The following is a 21595-nucleotide window of genomic DNA, read 5'->3' as shown; positions in this document are numbered from 1 at the left end:
AACACAACAAATCCAAGCTTTCTTCTATACAAGTGTGGCACTATTCCAAAGGATTTATCAAGCTAGCAACACCTAAACCAGCTCATATCTCATTGAGATGATTGCTAAAATAATATATAAAGTGTTTAAGACATTAACCAAGAGCTGAGCATTATTACTAAGATATTATCACTTGCTACTGTGAATTTATTTTGTTAAAGCTTTCTTAAAGTTGCACCTCTATATTGCTAAATATGTATCAGGACATTCTCAAATTAGGATTTGTTAAAATGGGATGGAAAAACGGTATTACTGCTGTTCTGAGACAAGGCAGAAGTCAGTGTCTTCACAGTTGACTGAATCTGCTGTGCTAAAGGGAATCTAAAGTTTAAGAGATTATCAAGCAATTTCCATTGAGTAAGCTGACACCTTCTGGCAAACTGTTAAACTACAAAAACCTTTAAGGACTAGATTTAAAAAAAAAAAAATAAATTAAATGTTGCTTCTTTCATCCATTCCTCACCCTTGTTTTGCAGGTTTATATGAAATAAGCTTTTCAGTCAGGCTTACACAAATCGAACAAACAAAAACTTACATTTCCTCCTAAGCACTGCAAAATCCCAGCCTACTTGCAGTGATAATGGAAGTAGCTAAGAAAAAGACTGTTGTTCATATTTTAAAACACAGAAATCACAGAAAGACTTCATAAATCATTAATCCATGCAGTACCAAAGCAAACAATAAATTCCCAAAGGCCAAGTAAACCCATTCTGAACAAAGCCCCATATAACACTTTTCTAAAATGACGTTCAGCACACCTCCTCCTACATTTATACATGCAGAGTTCAGACAGGGTGTGCAGTGTGACACCTACCTATGCACTGATAAATGTAAGACACAGTAATGACAAAAGCAAATTTATTTTCCATCAAAGCCAGTATTTCATGTTTTCACAGCCTTGAGGATAAATCTGCTCTGTAATTCTGGTAGCAGACAGTGTACTGCATGGAAAGAGCTACAGGTCACCTCACACGCTCTTTAATGTTCATACAAGAAAATACACAGTACGTTCTTGCCACACTAACAATTATATGCTGTTTTTCTTTGGAATGTGCAAGACAGAAAGGAAGAGTTTTAAAACCATCAACAGGTGTATGTAGGGCAACGCTTTCCAAAACAAAACTAGTACCAAGATCAAACATTGTGTGGCTTTTTCTTACAGAGGACATTTGCATTTGGAAAGTAAACAGCAGTAACTCCCTTACTGTGATGTACTCATGGAGCACTTCTTATAAACGCCTCATGAAATATGACAATAAACCTCATTTAAAAGTAAAAGCTTTCTGAGACTATCCAGAAATGAACTCCCTTATAACTGAGTTCAAGACTTATTAAAACGACTGCAATCTTCATCCAATACTTTCACTCAGGTGATCCCACATAAAGCCTGAAACAGTGTTTTCCTAGAAAGTGAGAAAGCAACATTCTTAAAACCCAGCCAAACACTGCACTCTGAACCGCAGACACTCATGTTATTCCAGTCTTGTCATAAGAGGCCATGTTGACAACCCTACAACTTTTACGATATACATACACAAACCCATTAGCGAGCAGCAGCTCATCAACATTTTCACTCGTGGCACCACTTCAGAGGTGTTACAACCCACTTGCATTTGTATTTCTGGGCCCCTTTCTAAGCTTGCAACCCTGACACGTCACTAGAGAATACCAAGTGTGTGATCTTAGCCGCAGAGGATCAGAAAAGTGTGCTAGCTTGAGCCTTGTTGCTATAAAGTGGGTCAGCTACAAGATCAAAAGAGTATTTCTGTCGTCAACACTATCAAAACAGACGGTTTCAAGAACATTAATAAAACTCACTTTTATTAATCTACTAGATAGAAAAAGAAGAGCAATAACTTATCGCTGCACCATATTGTCCAAAGGGGAAGCATTACACACAGGATACACTCGTCGTTCTTTTATTTCTACAGGCATGCTGCTCTTTGGTTTCCTAAGAGGCATGCGAGTGTAATTCTCAATGTGAAAATTCACTCAGTAAAAATATTGTTTAATTTTGTATCATACTTAATAATATTTACTTTAAACCCACTTTTGGTTTAAAAAGCCTTACAAAAGTCAACCTGATTATAAATATTTATGATGCAGAGTGTTTCTGTATGCTGAAAACAGTGTTCAAGCATGATTCCTCAGTTTGTTAGATTCCAGCTCAAGAGTAGACAGCAGCAGTGATAAAAGATATGAAGAACAATAGTTCAGATATACTGCCCTTCATCTGAGATACAAAAAAGAAACTGAATCAGTTTTCTGCTTTAAAAGCATCAGAAATACAACTACTCATAGTATTTTCTTCCTAAATTCTCTGTAGCTCCAAGAGTGGTTTGTCTAAAAAAGACATTTCTGAATTGGAACTTCAGTAATTGATAGAACTAAATTTTCTACCAGATTAGGTTAGAGGGAAGTTACACCTTTTTGACTTTCCTTTCTGAGTAGTGCAACACTTCAAAACACTTTCCTATCACATGATTACAGGCAAAGTTTTTAACCACAAATATCAAACTACAGAAGAAAAAAGGCCCCATGAAAGTCTATACATGGGAAGTTCACAGCTTTTTCCTAACTTGGTATTTGTTCATGCAGCTAATCCAGCTGGGTAATACATACATAATACCGAAAGACAGGACAAGACAAACAATGTATACTACATGCCTTTTATTAGGAACTTTTATTCAGAAGCTGGGTTTCAGCCTATTTAGAGAATAAATATAATAAAAGTCAGCTGCCACATCATCGTAAGATCAGAGTTTGATCCACCCACAATTCAACCTTTTATACAAAGATTTCTTATATCACTTTGCTATAACCTATTTCCACCAAGGAACAAAATTACTATTATTAATACTGTTTTTGCATAGAGAGAGACAAAAAACTATATACAAAAATAATTATTATCCAGACATTAACAAAGTATTGTACAATAGCTGTTTAGTGCCTCCAACTGTAAGCATAGACTGATACATACTATTTGTTTTAAATGAGTTACCAATAAATTACATTTGTTAAGTGCTAGTGACCCTTACCAAAAGTTACTATTTCCACACTAATACTCAAATTCATTTCAAAGAAATGGGAGGAATTAGCATCTTAAACAAGCACGTAGGTTTAAAGAAGGTGTCATCCTCATTTTAACAGACAGCAAGAAATATCCAATAAATATTTTTATAAAAGGTATCACTTACTTGCTAACTTCCTTATACTGTGCTATTTCCTCTATATAAAGGAGGTCATGTAGCCGTGACTGATAGTTGGTCTTGGTCAATGATTTGTCCAGGACAGATTGTGTAAATAGCTGGTCAGCAGACAGAGGGATTTGGTATCTGGTAAGAAGGCTCTTCTCCAATTCAGTAGTTTCATTAGGCTCAAATTCTACAATAGTCTTAGAAGTAGAATCCCAACGCTTAGCTGTGGTTAGTAGCTGTTGCCGTGCATGCATCAGGTATTCAAGATCTAGATGTAGACACGTAATAGGGAAAGAAAATAATTCAGACTCCATAGGTGTTTGGGTTTTCTTTAAAAAAAGAAAACCAATAACAAAAACACACTGCTAAAATAATCCCATCAGATACAATGAACTAAATGTAGGTAAAAGTCCCCTCTGCCTACAACAGCTTTAGTAAGTTCATTGCTAGTACTTACCATCCCTACTTCCCAGGTGTATATAGAGAGCAAGCAGGATCTCAACCAGTATCAGAAAATAAAATAATTCTATTTGCTATCTAGAGAGTAATACAGACAAACAAGGAAAGCACTTTTATTTTAATAATCACAAGTAACTTTGACAGACTTGGCATTGCAGTATCTTTCAAAGCCCAACTGCAACATCACCACATTTCAAAAATATAAAGCAGTGAAGAACCTTACAATATATACTATAAGAATCAGAAGATAATAAAATAAAAAAAAAAAAAGTTGAGAAGCTAGCTGGTAAGAAATCATTATATTTGCAACACTGTGAAAGTCTTAAAAAAAATTCTACCATACCATATGCATTCTGCAGACAATTGCCTTACATAGCTGAAGTTAAAAACTTGGTAAATGTAACCTAACATGGTATCTAGTTAGAAAATCAAAAGGAAACAATTTTTCAGCATACCCTAATTTCAGGGATCACATAGCTTAAATGAGAAACAGAAGACCAAGCACTGTCTACAGCCACCCAAAATATATTCATTAACGCCACAAAAACACTATGACAACAGTTAACAGAACTGCAGTTAAATTGCAGAGCTGAAAATATTTGGCATTTATAGTGAAGCTATAATATCTTAATGTATTATCTCTGAGTTAAGATTTAAGATAGGTATCCAGGATATCACACCAACGCTGAAAAATGTGCAAAAAAGACATTTTCAAATTCAAATTAAACACTTAACATCATCTTGGCTGTCTATTCTAAATAGAAGGAAAACAGCTTTTTAGCAAAAGAAATCCCAGTTCAGCTTGACTCTGACTACAGGAATGTAGCTTATTTTACTCGCTGATCTCATGTGGTCACTAAGAAGCCCTATTTAAATATCTACCTCAAGCTTGAACCATATTGGGGGCTATAGTTAATGTATGACAAGAAAAAGTCCATGTTTGTGTGGTTTCTGTGTTAGAAATCATTTCCCCACAAATGAAGCTTTCTCTGGTACTAACCATACTTCTGATGACAAAAGCTCAGTAACTTTGCTGGGATTGAGTCCTTGTTTGCTAGAAAGCCAGCTATTTAACTCCAAGCACTAGAGAGGCTTCCACTGGAAGCCTGACATCAACAGTTCCTGGCACAGATTGTGCGTACAGTGACCCTTTCTTAAAGAGCATTTTGTGCATTCTCAGTGCACAGAAAACTTCTTAGTTCTCTTTTTCCACAGCAAATAAAGATTTCAAAATGCATAATGGAGGCTCCTCCATTCAAATATTTTAATGTTCATCTCTCTCTCCTGCCTACATATCTAAACAAGATCCTGAATTACACGCAAATGTAGAGACCTCAGGCATCTTTCTTTTAGAAAAAACACTTCTGTGAGATCCCAGTTCTTATATACCAAAAGTAAAAGCAACAACAGAATCAGACACACATCCAACATAGTTCTCTTACCCCTTCCACTTGCCTGCTTACACAAGCATTCTTAATTCTTAAGATTACCCAAGGATGCTGTACTTAACATCTGTAAAGCACCTAGCACTCCTTTCATTCAAAATAAATGTTAGTAACAACCTGCTTGAAGACTTCAGTATCTGTCTACACACAGACAAGCAATATGTGAAAAGGAAATATCAGTAACTAAAGCCAGAGAGCACCATCTCAACTTCACCCATCACTATCACGGGGACTTGAATTGCCTATTCCTTGTATCACTGTGGTTAGCAGCTAGTTTAAGCCAACGAGGACCCAGACCATAGACTGGTTTGACAGTAACTTTGCAAATAAGTTACGGCTTGGTTCTCTTGATCTTAAAACAGCTTTACAGTAAAAGGACACCTATCCTCCACAAACTCAATGCCTCAAGAAGCCTGTCACCTGCAATTACCCACATCGTTACATGGAGATCGTATAACAGTTCCTGAAAAGACCACAGCCTTGCTTCTAAGCATAGTTTCTCATCCGCAATGCAATAACCTCTGCTTCGAGAGACGTTACAACTTGTACAGTATTCCTGCTCTTGGCTACAAGTACTTGGGTCATCTGGAAAGATCAGTTCATGATCTTTGGTATCCGCTATGTACAGTTTCTTTTAGTTAATGTCACAAATGTTAGACTGCTCTATGAAAATAAAGGCCAAGAATAGAACGTTGCTGTTTCCTTAGTTTCAACTTTTTTCCTTCTTTTTTCTTCTTCCCGCTTATATTCCAGTGCTACAATTCGTTTCTTTGGTGTTTGTATCTCTCCAATTTTCATAAAAAATTACCATACTCTATCCCTTGCTTGCTGCCAAGTGACACAGAGACCTATATTTAGCTCTCAATCTTTTAATCATAAATCAAAGTGCTTCCTTCATTTTTGCACCTCTTCGAACGTCTTTCAATTTGTTGGCATCTTTTTGATAGTGAAGTTATTTCAGGTTTGAACTGAAAGGCACAGACCAGTTTCATAAACAGAATGCAACCCTTACAGTAACATGTGGTTAATTTATTTTTTTTTTTTTTACTTGAACAGTCACACTTTCTTCACATTTTCAAAATTTGTGTCAACAGCAATTGTTACAAGCCTGTACTCTGCCTCTTGCTTTTGACAACCCCAGTCAGATATTGCAAGTAGAGGGAATAAAAAAAAAAAAAAAACAAGCAACTTCTCTGATAGGCTGCTTTAATTAATTAATGAATTACCAGGTGCAGTCTTATACAGAAACACTTCATATCTCTACTGACCTTCTTCTATGTGCTTAACGTTTTCATCAATACAAGAATGAGTTTAAAAACATAAACATACTTTAACTTCCAGTGCTACCTTCAGACACATACCAAAGTAGAAATTTCCAGCACTATGATGAGATTTAGGAGCCATATCCTGATACAGAGTACGTCATACTCCAGTTATCTGCCTTATTTAGACCCTCTGAAGCTTATGCCCACTATTTATATTCATATATATGATGAACACAGTGTACAGTAGAAGACATTCATTAGCTGTTAATACAGATGCTGTTCTGCCCAGAAATGTGAAAAGAGATGGCATGAAAGACTTCCACTATTCCAAAAGAATTTTTTAATACATTACCTTCAGTTGAAGCAGCATCAATCATTACTCGTTGCATGAGGACTGGTTCTAATCCAAAGTCAAACACAACAGTTTGGCGAAAAGTTCCAAAGATTTCTGTGTTAAATGCTATACTGACTTTGTATATATAATGATCTATTCCGTTCTGGACCATCTTTCCTCCTATCCATTCCTGACAGTTTTCTGGAACTTCTTGTGATACCTGGGTATTGCTGTCTCCAGCAGATATTGCAACGATACTAAAATGTGGACGATGGGCATCATAAAGCAATGCCACTCGATACAGCATTCTTGCAGGCTATAAAAAAAATGCAAAGGTTGAAGTGACAGGATGTTGGAAAACTGAAATTATTTCAGGAATATCTTCATTTGCAATTGGATAATGAGAGCTTTTCAGAACTCTCAGCTTCTCCGAGCAGGTACAAGCCCTGCTTTCCAGAAATCTAGGCAGACAATACATAATCACCACAGCTGCTAGGAAAAAAAGGGAAGGGATGGTGCTAGGAAGTTTCTCTATTTTAAGAATTATACAAGTGAAATCTTAATTGCAAAAGGTTATGGGCTGCATTCTAGTTATTACTCACTCACTTTCAAAAGATAAGTAGTCCTACCTTACAGGTGAGCGCAAATGTCCATGTCTGATGAGACTTTTTGGTGGTGACAGTTACCGATAGCTCAGGACTATGTTCTACTCTCACTCCTTCTACACATTCACTAAGCTAGATTAAAAGAAAAAGAAGGTAACATTAAACTGCTACAGGCAGTAACAAAATAAAAACATTCAGGAAAAGGTATTATTTTTTAACAGGTAGTGGAAAGAACGGTCTCCTAGATTGTGCAGGATTGATGCAAGTCCTGCTTAGGAAATAATGAAAATATGTGCAAATTCAGAGGAGACAAGCAAGCCAAATCTACTAGATCATACTGTGTAAGCAAAGAATATAACCATTTAAGGACAATTAACCACTGAACTTGCTTTTCAAAAACCAACTTAATTGTGTTTAAGGTAAAACATGGTTTCTTTTGGAAAGAAAGGTCTGATACAATGAGGCCCAAAGACTGCATTTCCAGAAGACCCTAGATCTCACTGACGTCAATGAGACTACTAGAGACACCAGGAAACTAGAATCAGGCTTTCTACTCATTAATGCATTTTGCAGAAAGTCCACTCTTCCCAGATTTTAATCAACAATAGATGGACCGAAAACTCCTTAGGGTCAGTGGTAAGTAGAGCTGGTCAAATGCCACAAAAAACATTCTTTGGAATTCCAAACAGCTGCTAAGTTTGATCATATCCATACCCCACACTCTTCAGTATTCAAACTTTTTTTGAACATTTCAGGGATTGGCTGTTCCTCATACAAGTGCCTGCAGCTGCAGGCAAAGAAAAGGAGCCATGCACAAACGAGTATTCTCCACTAAGTCGTGAAAGCTTCACCATTTATTGTTCTCCAGTTTAAAAAGCTCTGCCATCTAGTCAAGGAACAGGAACAATACCATGAGACTTGGCTGACCCATCCTGCACTGGGAATAGTAAGTATGCAAAATGAACAAGCTGTGATGAACCCACAAGCTGTAATTCACAAGCTCTACTAAATTCCTGAAAAGAACAAGTACAGTTACAGAAATCAGTCTAAGTCTTTGGTATCTTTGCAAGAAAACGTAGGGCAGGATGGAAAAGGGAGCAAACTGGTTGGACAATTTCTTGGTAAGGATTAATTCGACCAGCTCTGATAGTAAGGGCCAAAAACAGGCTCATCTGTTAGTTTAAAATATGAGCACATAGGGAAGTAGTATATTTTCCTTACCACTTTCTCAGGAGATAACGAATTCATCCATTTCTCAATCAAGGTTTCCATATAACTGCCCGAACATTGTTTGTTTTCCTTCTGCTGTTTTAATCTGATCAAGCGGGAAGCATATCGTTTTTGCCATTCTGTTAGTTCTTCCTGGGAATGTGCTGAAGTACACTGTGCACCGTACCTGCAGATCCCTTGCTCTAAAAATCTACATAAAATAGGACAAACGATTATGCCTTGAACTTTTCAGTCTCCAATTAAGAAAATTAATTTATCAAAATTTTACTTTTAAAGTCAGAAGGACATTCTTTAAGTCTCTCTCACAGAACTAAGGCAGTTTAGTCTATGTAAACTAATTTGGAAATATATACATGTACACAGCATTTTGCAAGAAAGGCAGCACCCTCTCTTACTGCAAAGTCCAGAAAAGTGTATCAAATCTCTTTGAAACATAGAGGGGACAGAAGTCTTCTTAAGAAATCTCCAGCTTCAAAGAAGAAAGATTCAAGTGTTTGTACAGCAATTAACACAATGAGATCATGGACCATCCCTGAAATGACTAGGCACTGTATTAATATGAATAAACCACTGTTAATCAGGGACAAAGGGAAGATACAGCATCATTTCCTCCAATAGTTACATTATTAGCAGATAAATACTCATTCAGCAGTTTTTCCTGGAGCAACAGTGACATCACATGGTCCTCTCTACTAAATACACCTACACAGAAATCATCTCCCAAGGAGAAAGTTTAATCCTCTTCTTTGTAAAGGGTGTATCAGTCTAAAAGGATCTATTTTTGCAGAGGTTAAGAATTTGTTAAAGACAAATATTTTTCATTTAAGGGCATGTGCTTATGCATCAAAATTAATGATATTCCAAATGTCTGTATACAATGCAAGCATTCTAGTTCTCAGAATTTCTTGCAAGTCTGGGCAAATGACTGTATAACTTGGAAACTATCTTTATAAAATACAAGGCAGTAGCTGCACCTTCATCATTCTTCAAAACTGAAGCATTTAAAAAAATAGATGACAAAATGAATAATAAAATGAGGGGGCAAGTTACCAAGAAAAGTTACCAAGAGAAGTTACTAAGAAACTATAAACATCAGGCCAGGAGGCTGTCTTGCTTATTTGTTTTGCATAAGGAGACTATAAAGAATTAATGTAAGCATCACATTTATTATAAATAAAGCCAGGCAGGCTGATCTCTATCAGGATATTAAATTTATAGAAACTCTGTAAACGTAACTATATCTGAATTTCATATGGATACCTATGTATATAAAGAATCTACTCCTACTGTAAGGAATTACTGTACAAAAAGAAAGGAGGCACTAAGACTAAATTAATACAGCGAGTCAAGACCCCACATCACTAATAAAGACAGCAGAAGGGGATCAGTGACTGAATAACCTTTCCATAGTAAATGCATTATGTAATGCAACATGAATTAGAATGTGAACTTTGAGCTATGTGACAAAAACAAATAACACCTGACTATGACATGAAAACCTTGCAGCAAAAGTACCTGGATATCTAGGCCACGCTTGTATCACTGGTTATAACCTGATTTAGCATACTTGATCTTTTCTTACAGGAAAAATGTATTTAAAGGTTTGCATGCCCAAATTGTAAATAAAATAAGCATGATATATATAATGATGTTACTAAAAGCATTCTCAAGCTATGTTCCTTAATATATTTGAAATTAAAATATTTTTCCTGGCAGTCAATTTTAGTATTTTTATTGTAAACTTTCCAATTCACCACTACATTAGAATGCTAAAGTACAATTATTATTTTCATGGCTCAAAGTAAATGCAGAGCAAGCATAAAAAATTGTTGAGCTGTTCTTATTCGCTACATAGCAGCATGAAAATCAAGTGGCTTTCCTTTTCATTATTCAATAGAAGGCATATTACTTGAAAATTTGTCATCATTATGCAAGTTTTCCAAGTTCTCATTGTTCATATTTTAACACTTTTTTTCTCATTCTTAGTTTCTTATTTAATACCTCCTGCAATTCCATAGCTTCATTATCTAGAATAAATATGCTGTACTCCTACTGCTTTATGGCACACAGGGGAAAAATAAACCACAGCTTCAAAAATTCATATTCAGTACCTGGAACTGCCTCCTCATAAGGAACTAAAATCTTTAGTCCATGGTCAGAATGATACTGTTCATATGGATTTGCTGAGTGAGGCACATCCTTCTCACTGTAAGGGTTAACAGTGTGCATAAAGCTAATTACAGCTTTAGTAGAAAAATGTTTCAGAGCAATGGTTGGAAACATGGTATAGATGTTAACAGAAAGTCATCATGATCTAAAAATTGTAAATACCTGCTTTTTAAAAATTGCTCAATATGCACCAGATATGATAAAAGTCAACAAGAATTGGCAAGATATAGCATCTCTAGAAAATAATGACTAAAGTAACCCAAATCCATCGATTCAGTTACATCATTTAAAAAGCAGGTCAGATTCCTGCTCATGTTTTTAAAATAATTTATTTCCACCAGTTACATATATGGCAGAATCAAGTGCATAATGATGGTTCCTCCCCATATATATTAATAGTTTTAGGTAAGTAATGACAATTAACAACACACAGTACAAGCAATATTGATGAGACAACTGAAAAAGACAAGGAGGAGAAATTCCAATACAACCCACTGGATCTTCAGCAAGGCAATTCACCTCTGTTTATCTGAGCTTATGCAAAATGGAAATAATGAGATCCAGAGGGAGATTCTACAAACATTTTTTTAATCCAAAGACAAAGCCCATCTATCAACAAAGCCCATTTATCTGAAGACATGCACGCTACCTGCTGTCAAAGCACACCTCACTGTGCTTCAGTTTGCTAACACCATTTTCTGTGGGAACTTTCCACATCCCTGAAATTATACAAATTAGAAAATATAGGGGAAAAAGACAGATGCTGACCTGTCACTACAAAAACGGTCCTCAAACCACTCTCTTATAAACTGAAGTGCTTCTGGATAAACTGATCTTTCCAAAAATCTGTGAACAAATCAACTCTTGTTCCAACAAGTCCCTTCGTTTTCCTGACCTCCTAATCATTCTGTCAACGGCTAAATAAAAGATTAAACATTATGATCCCTCGGAGAATGTTGATACAAAGCAATGACTTTACCTTTTACATAGCGTGTATTCTTCACTGCTTGTGACTCCCCTGGGCGGAGGGCGGAACTGCCAGCCATCCCGGGACCCTGCAGAGTAGGCAAAACATAGGTTACTTTTCTAATTGCCAAGTATTTCTGAGTCGGATTGCAACCGTCCAGGGAACTGTATTGCTAAACATCAACCCAAAACCTATTCGTACACAAGCAAAATTATCCACCAAAAATTAATTTTCAGTTCCTAACAAAGGTTCAAAGATTATGAAGGCAAATTTAAAACAATTTGCAGAATGGAGCAGGCTCCGATACAGCACTTTGACCAATAAATAGAAACTTCTGCTTCCAAATTCAGTCAGTGATAATTCTACCTCAAACCCCAGGGCTCATCACAATAGCCAATCCCCTTTTTTGCTTTTTGATTACTGCGCAGTGGTTGAGCCTTCAGCCGAATCCGAGTCTTCTCATTAAAAAATGAAGGAGCTCCAAGATTTGAGTTACATACCTTCTTCTAAATCTTCTACATGATATCCTGACGGTACTTTACCAGCTGCCTACAATTATATAAAAAAACCCACAGTTATAAAGGAACACAAACCAATTTCATCAACAAGAACCGCTTTGGCTTCTTTGCTGTCAAAATGTGTTTTAGAATAACCAACACAAAAATATTAATCAGAAGTCTGAAATCAATTCCAGTCACAAACATGAATTTCACATTAACCTAACAACTGGATTGCAGCCGTTGATAAAAGGAATTCTGACAGGAAATTAAAGTCCACTCATTGTTAGAAGAAAATTTTAGAGATTTTACAAGACAAATTCCACCCTGTGATGATTTTAACATGGACTACAGTGAAGTTTTTAAAAGGCCAAAGCTCTAAACTGCATTGAGATGTCTTTCAGTTTTGACTCTACATTAAAAATAAAGCCTAAATCAATGACAAAGCATAAGGGGGGAAAAAAAAAGTGGCAATTTAATTATCAGACATGACAGATTAGCTTCTAATACAATAAACAGTGACTGAGAGGGTACTGATATTTGTTAACTGATTTCTTAAGTCATGTTTATTACTTCAGAGTAGGTTCCGAAAGAGAAAAAAACAGTAAATAAATAATGCAGATCTAATGCTTTGAATTCTTTCTACTTGCTACTTCAAGAAAGTCAACAACCTGTTAGCATCTTTCTCTATTTTCTCATACATCTTACAAGATTGTGATGAAAGGTTCCTGAATAAGGAGGTGGTAAAGACCAACAGACCAGTGGAAACAATAATGTTTGAACCAGTATGTTCATAGTGAGCCCAGATCTCCTTTCAGCTGTTTCAGGTACTGCTCATTATTTTCCCCAACAATATACTCATTATTACCTCTGTTTCAGCAAGAAGTGTTTTCAGTCGTGTCAGATCTTTAGTTACCATCCCGTTCTGGGGGAAGAAAAAATATTAATACACCAGACATGTAAAACTTCACATGCATTAAATCACAGCAGTTAAGTTCATTTCCCCCCACACCACCACCAAGGAGAAGGGCAAGAAGGAAAAATGAGTTTGATTTACAGTGCATAATTTTAAATGACGTACTGCATAACAGTGAGCAAACATTACAGTGAAAAAGGGAATTCTATACTGGCCAAAACCAACACTAAACCTACAGTAAGTATCAATACAGGACAATGCAGAAAAGCAGCATATGTAGAACAACCTGGAGAAAAAAAAATTTCTTATGAAGTTTAGCTGCCACTCAAGACAAATATTAATAGCTAGAATACATAATGATTGCTATCCTCCAGAACAGTACTCCACGTGCACAGTAATCATGGAGGCAGCACAGCCCAAAGGACAGGGGCTTGGCAGGTCTGTGCTCTATTATCAACTTGGCTACTGGCCTGCTGGGTGACCTCAGGCAAGTCACTTCACCTCTCCATGCCTCAGTTTCCCATCTGCAAAATGGGGCTAGTGATACAGACTGTCTTCACAGAGCACTTTGTAAGCTCCTGATGCAAAGCACTACACGTGAGACCTATGCTGTGCTTATGAAACACTCAGGCTCTAAACGAATTAATAAAACAAACTTTCACTGCTGTTGCAGTGATGGACTCATTTCTTAAGGATCTACTGTAGAGATTACGAATTTCTACAGTTTCACAACTCTTTCTGCTCTGATACAGACTATGTAATTTTTGGAGTTTTCACTAAGAAAAAAAAAAAGATTAGCCATGTAACTAAAAGTAACTGCATATTCAAGTACATCTGAAGTAAAATTCTTTCAGAATTGAATTTATCTGAAATATATATAACCAAATGTAACAATTTCACATTCACGTTAAGTCAAAACTTTGATTAAAAAACCACAGGTCTGGGTTCCTTATTTCAATAACCTCCTGCAAAAATTTAATTAAGTGCTACAACATTTGTTATGCTTCTCCACATTTTGACTGTGCTACTGAGCAGCAGAACTTACTGTCTTTGCTGAAAATTTACACACTCAACAATTCTCACACTTAGGTGTTTTTCAAAATTATTTTTCACTTCTTCAGCAGAAGGCTGCAAATTGAACCTGTTGAGCTTAAACCTATCAGAGTATAAATATGTTACTAAGAATCATTCTCTTAAGTCACTGGGGAGGAAAGTGGATGGCTTCCAACTCTTCAATAAATTAATTCCAAAACGTTGTCTCATTTCTTCTCTTGGACAATGGCACAAGTCAGTAAATCAGTTGTTGAGTTTAATATTCTTACTGAAAACAACTGTGTCTAATAAGTTAATGCTTGTAAAAACCTCGAACTCTGCTTTGGGAAACACTCTGGAATTATGTACAAAACTACCTTTATTTGCACAACAATAGTTCAAAACAAGGACAACGTACATTTCCTATGATAAGGAGCTTTTGGTTATTTTAATAATTTTTTCTGAAGACAAGTTTCCTTCAACCTCTGCAGGAATTTTTGAATGAAACATCTTTCCATTAGAAAACACCAGTTACACAAAGAATAAAATCTTTTCTTTATGTAAAAATAGGCAATAGGAAGGCAGGAAGGGAATTCAGGATATATACCAAACAAACAGAACTCTCTCTCAAAAACAACCTATTAAGCTAAGCACCAACAAACAGGAGACATGATACATCTTCAAGGTAATGGGCTCTCCTACAACAGCTTCTGGTGTCACTTACACACTCCTCACAGTCTGACCAGAGCTGCTCTTGTCTTTGCTATGACCATGTTTCTGGATTTAGCATCACCAGCAGTTCATGGTGATGAACTGCATGCTATTATTTAATCTAGATTACAGAAAGAAAAATTACACTATCCCTTGGAGACTTATATATGTCCTAATTTTCTCCATATAAGTAGCCACATAAGAGTCAGAACACTTACTTACACGTATGGGGTTAAAGGCATTTTTACAAGTTTTGACAGTTTAAGGGTAAAATAGAAGCTTTGAACTCAAACCTTTATCTTTTGTCTTGAAATGCAAAGCACTTTTTTTTTTTTTTCCTAAAAGCTTTTCATGCTTTATCACGGGCCAGTTATTTCAAAGTCCTGTCTGTAATTTTTTTGCTTTAATGGCTAAACTTCTTGAAGTACATACAAAATGGTGTCAGATGCAACTTAAAAAAAGGTAAGAAAATGTTTGAGATTTATATTATTCTAGTCAACAGCACAAATATGCAAATTATTTTGCATTCCCTGAGGATTCAGAGCCAACAAAGAAAAAGCTTTGCAAAACCATAACAACTCTGAAACACTGGTAATGCAACAACCTAGGTATCCTGATGACATATGCATGTCCGTATAATCTTGTTTTTTTCATACAAACCATTTTTGTTGCAACCTGCCAGTCAAACATATGTTCAGAAGTTTGTTATTAAACACATTTTTTAAAAAGGAAATACAAAACTGCTTTTTAAATTATGTAGATTGCAACAAACCCACTTACCAGTGATTCACCCATCAGTGATTTGGAAAGAACATTAGACACAATTTGCAGCTTCCCTTTAAGATGCATGCAGCAGAGCACTGCACGGAAAGATCCATCTCCCTTGGCCAGCCCCTCTCCCAGCACTGCAACACAAATCAGCAACCATTAGCTTCATCACAGTATACATTTAAATAAACTATATAGTTTTCCTTCACCTTGAACATAAAAATAAAGTCTGAAACTTGGGTTGAAATCCATGGCTTCTTGGAAAGACCAAGTCTTGGGTGTAAAGGAAGTATTACTTGCTCTTGTCTAATAATAACGTGAAACTTGTCTCCCACCATCTAAGAAAAGCTGTACATGAGCTCTAAAAAAAGTTGTAATGTTTACATGCTAAAATAGACAAAAATTAAATATGGGAAGGGTAAATTCAAATATCTGACACAGACACAAAGGACCTCCTCTTCACAGAAAAAAAAAAAAAAAAAAAATAGCAACCAACAACCTCTCAGTAACACAAACATGCTCAGGAAGATCCATTCATGCTCACAAAAAGCATGCCCTGTCGTTTCCAAATATAGCTAACCTCCTCGTGGTCAATTCCTGCTACTTTAAAAGGGCTTTTATTCACTTACGCTGTAAAGCTCAGGATATAGGAACGATTGTTTGAGTCCAGAAATTTACAGGCTCCATGTAACAGAAAACTTTCCTAATGCTTTCTAGCACTGGATCAGATAGCTCGCCAAACAGACACTTTCATTGACACTTCCAATAGTGAAAGGATTTATTTCACAATATAGACGTGCTTCAGACAAGCAGGAATAACACTTAATCATATATGTTACCTGTCCAGAAAACGAAATGCCAGAGTGACTAAAAAGCTAGTAAACTATGCATGTGAGTTGAAAAGAAGGCTGGACAGTGCTTAAAAATCACAGAATTATAATATATATTAGTGTTATTGCAGGCAACATCAACATCTGTGTTTATTCTGCTACTCATGCAGATGCAAACAGATCCTGTTAAGTGCTAACAGGAATTTTACATTCACCACAACTTCAGGATTACATTTTAGAATAATAAATCAAAACTCCTCACTCAACAGACGTTCACATCGTTAACAGAAATTGCATGAAAGACTAAAGGAAAAAAAAAGTCCCACAAAACATTTACATAAAACCAACTAGACATCTCTTCAAAATTAAATGGTAACCAAATCCTGTTTATAAAGTGCCTCAAAGACTACTCTGAATTCACCACTCTGATGATACTGACCACATTTCCAAAAATAGAGCTTACTTCCCAAATCAGAAGAAGCAGTGCCAGAAATAGCTTTAATATGTCTGACAGTTTGCTATTTTAACCTCAAAGATGACATGTCCAATTATGACATTTCATATCATTAACTGAGCCAAGCTAAAACATCCAGTTGCACGTAAAAAGTTACAACACATTAACTAGCATTTTTAGTAAAGATTTGTGGAATAATTTAATAGACTGTAAATTATCAGGCTATAAAGAACATGTATTTCTCCAGCTATTCCAAAATGCACTTATCATTCAGGTTAAAATAAAACAGTCATAGGTATGCAACATGTCAAGTCTTGTAAAAAGACAGAACAGCAGCTTGAATAAAACTTCACCTATTAAAAAAAAACCCAACTGTGAGGATTAAGGAAGGGCAAGTATCAGGTAGTCCGTACTAAGGTTGTTTCTTCCCAAGGATATTTCAAACATAAAACTAAAACTAAGACCTTTCAGGATCATAAATGGAGATACCCTAAAGTGTCACATGCTGGACTATAACTGTTAACAGCACATCACAGGGAACCACAACCTAATAGTTCATTCATATATTCATAAATATACGGTGGGCATGTGTGCATACAAATATATATTCATACACAGACATTATATACATACATAAATATGGCATTAATAAGTTGAAAAACATCCTCAGTTTTAGATCTGAAAAAAATATTTGCAGAATATGCTAGCATCAATTAAGGAAAGCAACATTAAACTGGACACTATTTCTTTCTTACTAATGTATATGTGAAAGCTGTTTTCTCCACTTAATTTAAAAAAAAAACAAAAAAGTAGAGATCAGTGCTCCTATTCCACCCACTTCTAAACCCATCCACAGAAGGAAGAAAAATAGTTAACATGACAGTTCCGTTGAGATACTGATAACTGACACATATGCCAAGAAAAGGTTTCACAGATGACTGTCACCCATCTACCCCTATGACAAACCCATCAAATCTCATCAATGAGAATACTATTCATTAAACAGCATTCTCCCTCCTACCTCCTTTAGCCATCATTCATCTTTCCATATGTGTGTGTCTTGCTTTTATTTGCCATCATGAAAGACAACTGTGAGGTTAGTCAGAGTATTACACCCTTGGCATATATCAACAGTTAAAAAGAAGCAGCTTGAAAAAAAAACCCAGACTATTTTAAGAATGATACTGATTAAGCGATATTCAGTCTTTCTACATTTGTTAAACTTTCATTTTACACCTACAGAAAGCAAGTTTACTTTTCTTAGTTATGTTTTGTGGACCTTCAAAAGCAAGCTGCAGAGCCCCACAAATTCCCCAGACTATGACGATCAGTGCACTAAATGCATTTAAAAAAAAACCCCAAAACCACCAAAAAAAAAGCCCCACACAAAACCAGAAATGAATGATTTAAAGATTATCATTGTTCACACAGGAATGTTAGAATAGTATATCACACAGTCTGTGGAACAAAACTGTGGTTTGAGGAAATTTCCTTTAAAGTTCAAGAGTAGTTGAGGAACTAGAAACTGAAAGGTGAGATCTACCCACCTTTTCTTTCCAGATCTAACTGATAAACTCTGATCCAATGCTTACCAAAATCAGCAAAGAGTTCTCAGTGAGTTTTGAATCACTTGCATTATACATGAATAACACAATACATTAGCAAGGATGGTTAATTCCTTTAAAAATACCCCAAGTGAACAAGGCAGTGAAACATGTAAGGCTCAACTTCAATGTGACATATGCACATTTGGAAGTTTTAACAAATAGGAATAAATGGAAGTACATCATCTTGATTTGCTCTGAATTAAGTCCCAAAATGCAAACCAAAATACCCACCACGTCCCTAGGAAGAAAGATGGATCAGCTGCCTTCATCATCATAAGATTCCTAACACTATCAATTCATCCTACATTTGTAAACTGCAATATCTATTAGCCAAATAGCACCGCTGTGCCAAAACAATGCATTTCAGTTCTGGTACTTGAACACAAGTTACAAAAGAGTGAAATATCTCTTTAAAAAAAAAAAAAAGTAGAAAAAGTGTTATAAAGCAGACACATACTTTTAACTAGGAAAAAAACATTGTTAGCAAACTAACAACTCTGGGCATCAGTTTTAAAAATTCAGACAACTGACTGCAATTTATAATACTATGTAATAAAAAAAAAAGAGAAATAAGCATACCATGCCTACAGTCTTCATCTGCTTGCCCATATTTTTTCTGAAAGGTAAAACATGAAAAGTTTAAAAAGAGCATTATTCCAGTTAGCATAAACAACTACATGCTCGAATTACAAGTTTAAGAATCCATTTTACTGGGTGGAATATGTAAAGAACATCAGTCAAATATAATATAATTAATTCTTAGAATGTTGGCTTTTTCTCAAATTCTCAGAAAATGGACATTTTAAAAGAGGAACATTGGAATGGGCAAAGGTGTGTATTTATATATGTTTGTAGGTGGCTCACAACACCTAGGAAAAAATACAAAAACTTAACTTTCTTTCCTGGCCACTGTAATGTTTTTAAACTTGCACTAATATGATGCTGTTGAAATTTGTAAGGTATCTATTTTATTTTACTGTCTTCTCAGTAGCAATTTAAAAAATCGCTTCATTTAGTAAAATAAGAAGGAAAATTTGGCATTTTTCTTTCACTCAAAAGCCTTTAAGTGTCTATATAATCCAAGTCTTTAATAGGAAGGTTTTGATTACAAGTATTTTTCCAAAGCCCCTGAAGACTTACTGCAATAACTTTTGCTATGATGAACACCCAGATAGGTGCCTCACAGGATTTTCGAAGGCATCCAGGTCAGAAATGTATCAAATACTGCTAATCATCTATCTGCATACTGGTTTGTGTAAATAATTTTGAGAAGTTAAATCTGTAGTAATACAATTTCCATTTAAAAAAATAAATCTTAAGTTATTTCTGAATCTCTTCCCCTGTGGAGTCATACAAAAGGTCACATCTTAAATAAGAAGTTTTCCAATTCTTGCTTTGTACACTGCATAGTCCAATTCAGCTATCTATTTAAAGAATGCTTAAAAATGCTCCCTAATCAGATGGGCCAGATTTTTCTTAAAGCTGCCCAGCATGGTCTTACAACTTGGCCAAGCTTTTTTCACTTGAAATGAAACTGTTCATAACCCATACATGAAGATTTCAGGTGGACAAGGGCCCTGTAAATCTGTAATAATATTTTCATAACAGAAAGGTAAGGGAAAATGTAGGTTCATTAAGCAGGTTGTAGGTTTATTCTAAGGACTGTAATGTCCTTTCCTTTAAGAAACTGTAGGTTTCTGATGCTTTTTAAAGAAAGGACACAGATTTGGCAATGGGATCACCTGTAATTCAGGGTTATGCCTCTCGCCTTGAATTTACAAACCTTTACAAAGACTCCAGTTTTCATATTTCCATTAAAAATCTGTCTGAGCCTAAAAGTTGCATCTTTCACTAGATATGCTCTAGCCTGGCAATGGCAAACTAGTATATGATCAAGTATTAAAGGACTAATATTAGGCCTATGCAAATGGAGCTAAATTAGGTATGAAACTGCCACCTGAATTCTGGCATTTCTTAACTTTGTTTTTAGAGTGCTTAGATTCTCAACCTTAATATCATGCTCTTTAAAGCTAAGGTAATTTGGTATGTAATTCAGCATAACTGTACAAACATAATACCCTAAAATCAGATATTTTGCCTTCTTGGAATTTTTTTTTTTTAAAGTATTTTTCTTCATTCTTTTACTGAACTGTGATTCAGACCCAAACTACTTATAGGTCCCAATCCTGAAAAATAAACAGATCAGGGAAAACTACAAGCCTCATATATGCTTGAGAAAGAAAGACTCCGTGGCAAACCAACATGCCAATCACAGGAAAACTCTTGAACTTTATTTAAATTTTGACGGTACAAGACACTTGATTGTTCTTTCCAGTTCACTAGATACTATTAAAGAGTCACACTCACAAGTTGTAAAAAGGAAGCAATTCTATACAGAAGAGTCTCGATTTTGATGCGGTCGAGTTCTGCCTGGCATGCCTCCGGGAGGTGAGCTGGGGGGTACTGGCTGAGGGAAAGGAGAGCCTCTGTGCAATGCTTCACTGCCACTTCATAATCCTGCTGCTTAAGAGATTCACATGCTTGTTCACATGACTTCTCTGGTCTTCTGTCTGCCATGACTCAGGGACAGAAATCCTAGAGTGGGGGCAGAGGGGATGATAAAATGTTGGTTAGCTGTATAATGGCAGTGACAATTTGCCAACCAACTTCCATTCCCATCTCAAGGTGCTGTATCACATCCCCTTCGGTTTCTGCCATTCGCATTTTCTATCCCAAGCTTTCTCACTACCTAACCTCTTCCCAGTCCTTTCTCCATCACTCCCAGCTCTCAGTTTTGATTCTAATTCAAAGACGTATTTAAGAAGCCTGTGACTGATTTTAAGAATGTAAGAACTGCTTTCAAACGTTAAAGTCAGCATGGATTTAAGCACTTTGCTACATAGAGGCTTTTGGGTCTTCACTGGCAACATGATCTTTGCTTTGGAAGTAATACAACTCATCCGCCAACTTGCTCTCTCTCTTGGAGCCTGCAGCTATTTACTCCAAGACACCTTTCTCTTCAAAACACTTCTCTTCAAAGCACTTCTCACCTATGCTCAGGGGAAGGAGC

General features: G+C 35.9%; 1 protein-coding gene across 3 annotated transcripts in view; it reads right to left on the bottom strand.

Moving 5' to 3' along the window:
* The window catches only part of HELZ (helicase with zinc finger), a 74775-nt gene extending 53653 nt beyond the window's left edge, over window positions 1-21122 (bottom strand). Inside the window, exons 1-10 of one of the 3 annotated variants that reach the window (XM_026860894.1) lie at window positions 20893-21122; window positions 19105-19141; window positions 15647-15771; window positions 13076-13132; window positions 12211-12259; window positions 11723-11798; window positions 8566-8764; window positions 7369-7476; window positions 6758-7055; window positions 3237-3504 (exon numbers count right to left, since the gene is read on the bottom strand). In XM_026860894.1, coding sequence (XP_026716695.1) covers window positions 3237-3504; window positions 6758-7055; window positions 7369-7476; window positions 8566-8764; window positions 11723-11798; window positions 12211-12259; window positions 13076-13132; window positions 15647-15771; window positions 19105-19141; window positions 20893-21102 — 1427 coding nt within the window. In that variant the 5' untranslated portion in view covers window positions 21103-21122. Of the gene's footprint in view, window positions 1-3236; window positions 3505-6757; window positions 7056-7368; window positions 7477-8565; window positions 8765-11722; window positions 11799-12210; window positions 12260-13075; window positions 13133-15646; window positions 15772-19104; window positions 19142-20888 lie in introns of all 3 variants that reach the window. The other 2 variants (XM_026860893.1, XM_026860895.1) reach the window with 2 other exon arrangements.
* Window positions 21123-21595: the final 473 nt, after the last annotated feature.

The sequence above is a fragment of the Athene cunicularia genome, assembly GCF_003259725.1.
Source record: "Athene cunicularia isolate RWA chromosome 18 unlocalized genomic scaffold, athCun1 chr18_part1, whole genome shotgun sequence".
NCBI lineage: Eukaryota > Metazoa > Chordata > Aves > Strigiformes > Strigidae > Athene > Athene cunicularia.
This window is presented reverse-complemented; position numbering and strand designations above follow the sequence as displayed.